This window comes from Pan troglodytes, chromosome 2, assembly GCF_028858775.2.
Source record: "Pan troglodytes isolate AG18354 chromosome 2, NHGRI_mPanTro3-v2.0_pri, whole genome shotgun sequence".
Lineage (NCBI taxonomy): Eukaryota > Metazoa > Chordata > Mammalia > Primates > Hominidae > Pan > Pan troglodytes.
Window position 1 is genome coordinate 98,210,011 of NC_086015.1, and position 6,350 is coordinate 98,216,360.

The following is a 6,350-nucleotide window of genomic DNA, read 5'->3' on the forward strand; positions in this document are numbered from 1 at the left end:
AAAAAGGCCATACTTTTTTACTCAAGGGTCGGGTCATTATTGTCCTCAGTTCTAAAAAATTTGTTTAAACTTTTATATCAAATGTAGTATCACATGTTGAGAACAAGGGTTATTTCACTTCAAAAATTTATTTTGGTGGAGTTAATGAATCCACTAAGAGGTTTGGACTAAAGACAATGTAGTTCAAATTTAGATCCTTCTAACCTTTTAACAGTAGTAATTTTTGTAGTGGCCTTCTGTAAAAATATTGTTCTCAGCTGCTTTTTTAACATTTTTAATGTGTAGACATGGTTACTTCATGGAAAATAAAGTTTGTGCAAAATTTGTATATTTTCATTTATAAGTTGTCTTTATCATAATAGCTTCTAATTATATTTAGTGTGGAGGTGATATAATTTTACATTATCTCTTTCCTATTCATGTTATTGTTTTATATTTTAAGTGTAACTTCAGAACAGTGAAGTGATGGACTTCATAGAACATCACAGGAGTAGTAAAGATTGTTTTCTATTAATCTACAAATATTTGTCTTTTTTAACAGAATCTAAATTTATTGGAGATGACAAGTACCCTGTTAAAATCCTGTATTCTGTAGCACTAATTGAAGAAACAACTGAAGCTACAGTTACCATCTTAAAACTGACCTTAAGGGAAAGGACACAGACTTATAGTGACATCAACCCAGAAATCTTTGGGTTGCTACTTTAGATTAAGACTGCCTGCTTTCATCCTTGTTGTTACTTGAAAAAAATAAACCTCAATCTTGTTCAAGTCACTATAATTTGAGATTTCTCTTGCCACTTTTAAAAGGTGCCCCAGGAGAATCATGTGAAGCTCAGGTTGAGAAACCATCCCTCCAAGTGTTCCATTTGGTCTATCCACTACAGGCATGGTGATTTGGCTAAAATAATTAGTCCCACTTCAGAAATTAACTTTATAAATATAATATATACTTTTTGTAACTCAAGTTCTGGAAATGACTAAATGTCCCTTGTATGATTCTTTTAAATGTGATATTTTTCAATAGTTAATTGAACATGATTACTATTATTATTTTTTATTTTTTATTTTTATTTTTTGAGATGGAGTCTCGCCCTATCGCCCAGGCTGGAGTGCAGTGGTGTGATCTCGGCTCACTGCAACCTCCGCCTCCCGGGTTCAAGCAATTCTCCTGCCTCAGCCTCCTGAATAGCTGGGATTACAGGGATGCGCCAACAAGCTCAGCTAATTTTTCTGTATTTTTAGTAGAGACGGGGTTTCATCATATTGGCAAGACTGGTCTCGAACTCCTGACCTTGTGATCCGCCAGCCTCGGCCTCCCAAAGTGCTGGGATTACATGCCTGAGCCACCGCACACGGCCAGGTTATAATTTTTAAAGTTAAAATAATAAGGAGTAGTGTCCTGAAATTATCTTGTAATACTTCCTCACTATCAGGTATTGACAATGAAAATATTTCCATTCCAATTGAAAAATGGTATGTGCATATACGTGTTTATAAATAAACATTATGAAAAGACAAATGTAATGTTGTGTAAAAATAAATGAACTCATGGATATAAAGTATCCCTTTAATCTCGTGTTACGTTTATTAATTTCAAATGAAACAAAGCAGTGGCCATAATATCATTCATTGTGTCCTATGTAAGAAGTCATATGATAAATTTCCCTTAGAATTTAGCATGTAAAGAGTTTGATATACTTTATAACACCCTATCCCTAAATGCCACAAGCCAGACACAGAAGCCATGCAAAAGTGACTATCACACACAGGTACAGAGTACCACCAAGCAGAAAGGGGTTAATACTGCAGAGAGGGCCCCAAAGTACAGCTTGAGGAACACAGGGAGTCATCCCAAGACCTTCACTTGGCTGCCATGGAAACAGCAAACACTATAAGCTTTGCTTCATTCGGTCTTCCGAAATGAAACGTTAATAGAGAAGACTCACTAACACTTGTGGTGAACACGGTTAGCAAGGATGCAATGTGTCTCCTGGGCTGTAAGACTCCGTCTGCTTCAGCTGAACTCTCAGAAATTACAGATGAGAGAGATATATGCAGATGCACACACATATACACATATCTGTATGCACATAGATGTATTTAAATGAAGGTGCATACACTGGGCTAAAATACAAACAACAGAAATCAAAGGTCATATAATAAAAGGCTAAATATAACACAGGCCTAGAACTAGCTCCTGGTTGGGAGCTGGGGAAAGGTACACAATTTGTGGTGGGCTGGGAAAACTATGTACACAATTAGTGGTGGGCAGGGAAGGCATCAGCGTAGAGAACTCAGACTCACTTCACAATACTGGCCCACAGGAATGTGTGATGTTATCTCATGTACATAAATAGACTCTAACCTTGCTTTTGTGCAAACCAAGCTTGGTAGGCACCCAGGAGGACCGTGGGTTTGTCTTGATGACAGGGCACTGCACCACACTGCTGCTAAACCTTCCAGCCCTAGGAACTCACCTGCTACCATCCCCTTACACTCCCTTTTAGGCCCTTGGGCTTTTTCCCATCCAATACCTAGAGCCTGAGGCCTGCCAAACCACCTAGCTTCGCATGACTAATTGCAGTGACTAACTTCATGGCTTCCTGCAAGCAAGGTCCTTCTGTATCTGTCTCTTTCTCTGACCCCAATATGAAAACATTTCTGTAAATGTCTGGCACCTAATAAACATGATGGTTGTGGATAATGTCACAAGTACACAGGAAGACCCAGTAACAAGACATGCAAGGTGAGGGCAAGGGGCACTGAGCTGCTCTAGCATTTCAAAACCAGGACTGTAGCTTTCCATACATTTAGCGGGGTAGGAGAAGGGATGTGCAGAGCTGATGACTTCACTGGCTCCTCAGCAGCATGTACATTCAAACTGAAGATGTCTTGAGAGCCCCACTATACGCAAATCGTGAGTCTGGTCACTCCTCTAGCAGAGCTTGGTGCAGTGACAGCTAGAAAAGCTGAGTCCCAATTGAGTCTGTTGCACCAGAGTTCTTTTGAAGATGCTCAGCAAAGTAATTATTTTCTTTTGAGCAGATGTACAGCACATCCATGAGAAGGCCAAGTAAAGGATGCTCTCCAGCCCAGTCAAATGATCCAATCCCACTATTATCTCAGACCCCTCTGAGTTTCTTCCTATGGCCGCCCTCACTGTACAGAAATAGCGGAGCAGCATCAGGGTGAGTCATCAATGGTGGGCAGCCAGAAGACCATGCTGGAACACGCACTGGCAAAAGTCATGAACTTGGGGTTGAATTGCAAACAGGTAATTGGGCCAGTGTGTTTACCATCCAACATAGCTACTTTTATACCACTCTCTGCATTCCAGACATGGATCTTGCCATCCTCTGAACCAATCATAATAAACTGAGAATCTGGAGTAAATGAAGCCTCCAGTGTGACAGCTTTGCTGTTGGCATAACCCTCAAACGTGTGCATCACTACTCCTTTGAAAGCATCAATGAGGGAAATGAAGCTGCCGTTGGTGGAAATGAGGATGACCTTGCCATCGTTGCTGAATTTAAGTCCTGTCCACTCACAAGTTCGATTACACTGCATCCTAAAGGTAGTAAATGGCCCTTTATGAAAATAACGAAGGTCGTAAAGTTTGACCATCTCAGAGTTGACACCTGCAGCCAAAATTAACCCTTCTGGATCAAAAGAACAAACTGGCTTGCCCTGTAGATTCACGAGGCCCTGGCAGTTAGGAGCCCGGAGATCCCAGAGTCGAATGGTCTTATCAAGAGACCCAGAAATGAAAATGTCATCCACAGGTGACATGGACAAGGCCACCACTCTTTTGCTATGTCCAGGAAAGTATCTGATGTATTTGTTGTCATGCAAGGACAAGTAACGAATAGTATCGTCTATTTTGTTAGAGCTGTAAACAGCTGTGTTTGCCTCATGAGTGTATCTGATGAGGTCCACGCCATATTTCTTACTGTACAGGGTTCTCTTTGGTTTGCCCTCCTGGCAGTCATACAGCACGATGGAGTCGTCGTTGCTGCTTGAGATGACCGTCTGGCCGTTGGGGCTGAAATCGAAGCAGTTAATCTTGTCCGAGTTTTCGCAGAACACCCTGGCGACGCGGAAGCTCCGCAACACGCTGTCGGTCAGCTTCATGGCGGCGGGTGGGGAAGGCAGCCGGGACTGGCAGCGGGCGGGCGGGCGGGCGGGCGGGCTGCTGAGGGGCCAACCCCTGGTGGCGGCGGTGTTGAGCCGGTGGCTAGCGAGAAGTCCGCCGGCAGTGGGGCCGCCTCCTCTTATTCCTCCTGCTTGGACGACTGTCTTCCGCCTCAACTGTGGAGCCTCGCCGACCGTTAGTCCTCACAGCCACCTCAGGGGCAACCGACGCAGCGCCACCTCATCGTGTCCGCCATCTTGGGGCGACGGGCAGAAGTCCAGGGCTAGGAGCCTCAGCCGGCGGACGCCAGGAAACAGGTAGGGATAGATATTTTCATTGAATATGAAACGCAGGATTGGAAGGGATTTTTTTTCCCCTAATGGAAATTTTAGGATTTTTAATTTTTTTCATGTATTTTCTGTTGAAATTCATCTCTCTTATTATTGCTGTTTTGAAGGTAATGCATCTTATCTTCCTCATTCAGGTAGAATTTTTTGTTCTTTGTTTTCTGAAGTCTTCCTATGATATGTCTGTGTGAATTGAAAATTATTAGAAATCATTTTTCCTAGATTTCGCAGAGATTTTTGTGTATTTGACTTGGCGAAGTCTTTTTTCTCTTCTTTGCTTCTAGGATTTCAGTTACCATAATAATATTGGATCTTTGCGGTATGTCTTTTACACTTTTCATCTTTCTGTGCTTCAATTTGGGTATTTTTTTCTGTCTCATCTTCCAGTTTATTTATTCTCTGCTTTTTGGTGATGTCTACTGAGTCACTAATATATCTTAATTATATTTTTCCAATTCTAGAATTTTTATTTAACTTTTTATAGATTTTATTTAACTCTTTATAGATCAATATCTAGATATTGATATTTTATATTTGTAATTGAATATATATATAGAAAATATAAATGCAATTTATGTTAATATTATATATGCGAATATAAATATCTATCATCTACATATCTTTAATGAGAGAAGAGTGCATTAGTATCTGGTTTAGTGATTTAAATATTTAATAAAAATTAAGTAAGATAATCTTTCATGGTATCTTCTAGAAGTCTACTACATCAAGATAAGCACTAAACCGACATTTGTATTCCCTTAGTAGATGTAGATTTTACCCTTACCTGAGAATTGTAAACTACAATCAAGTGTGATATAATTGTATATGTGTTTGTAACACACCTTTACTATAACCAAAAACTTTGAATGTGAAAACCATTATTTCAAACTACAGCATTTATTGATATTTTATTAAACTTACTATTTATTTTTGCTATCCGAGAGCAATTTAAAATTAAGAGAAGCAGCAATGGACATGTATTATTGAGAATTTCAAATCTAAGATATCATTTTTCTTTTAAGCACAAGCAATCTATGTAGTTACTATATTTGAAGTCGTACTCTGACCAACCTCAATTTCAAATTTGTACCTAGCTGACCCAAAATAATGATATTGGTCTGGCGACTTCATGCCTTATGGGACTTGTGGAGAAAAAAAAAAAAAAACGATCTTCTTTCATGAGATGTTGAGCCCTGTAGGCTTCCTTCAAAGGAGTTCTTTGTCCTCAGGTAGAAAGAGTAAAGGAAAGGAAGAAGGAAAGAAAGAGCCCAACTGGGTTTTAATACAGAGCCTGTGAGAGTGATTCAGTGAGGCAGAAAGCTTCATTGCGAGTCTATGATACAGGTCCAGTTACAGGCAACAAAGAGAAAGTAAATTCCAAAAATCTTTTCAAAAAAGTAGATTTAAAAACAACAATGATAACGCTGGAAAGCCAGATCAAATCAAGAGTTGTAACCCCCAAAATTAACAAATCTAGAGAAGTGAAAAAAAAAATTCCTGTGCTAAATTAGTTTCATTAAATGGCCATCAATTCATGTTAACTTCCTATGGTGGTAACACTATCAAAAATGTTTTTTCCTATTTCCTTTGTTTCTGGTAACACTATTATCTATCTATCTCTATCTATCTATCTAACTATTTATCTATCTGTCTGTCTATCTATCTATCTATCTATCTATCTATCTATCATCTATCTATCTGTATTTGGAAAATATATTTTTAGTATAATATTTAGGCTTCAAAGCATAAAAGCCTAATGTTCAAGTTAGACAAAAATAATGTTCTTTTTTTTAAAGAAATGAAGACCCATGCACCTAATATACCCTGCAGTTGTTTGTGTGTGTTGATGGGAGGTTGCATGTGTATGA

At 39.2% G+C, this 6,350-nt stretch overlaps 1 protein-coding gene across 1 annotated transcript; it reads right to left on the minus strand.

The window, feature by feature from the left end:
- Positions 1 to 1,565: 1,565 nt before the first annotated feature.
- On the minus strand, positions 1,566 to 4,413 carry LOC736903 (WD repeat-containing protein 82). The gene has a single exon (XM_054680828.1). The coding sequence runs from the start codon at positions 4,132 to 4,134 to the stop codon at positions 3,187 to 3,189; it is 948 nt and encodes a 315-aa protein (XP_054536803.1). The 5' UTR covers positions 4,135 to 4,413; the 3' UTR covers positions 1,566 to 3,186.
- Between the last annotated feature and the right edge of the window lie 1,937 nt (positions 4,414 to 6,350).

Coding starts and splice junctions, on each gene's coding strand:
- LOC736903 (XM_054680828.1), bottom strand. CDS start 4,134: ATGAAGCTGACCGACAGCGTGTTGCGGAGCTTCCGCGTCGCCAGGGTG.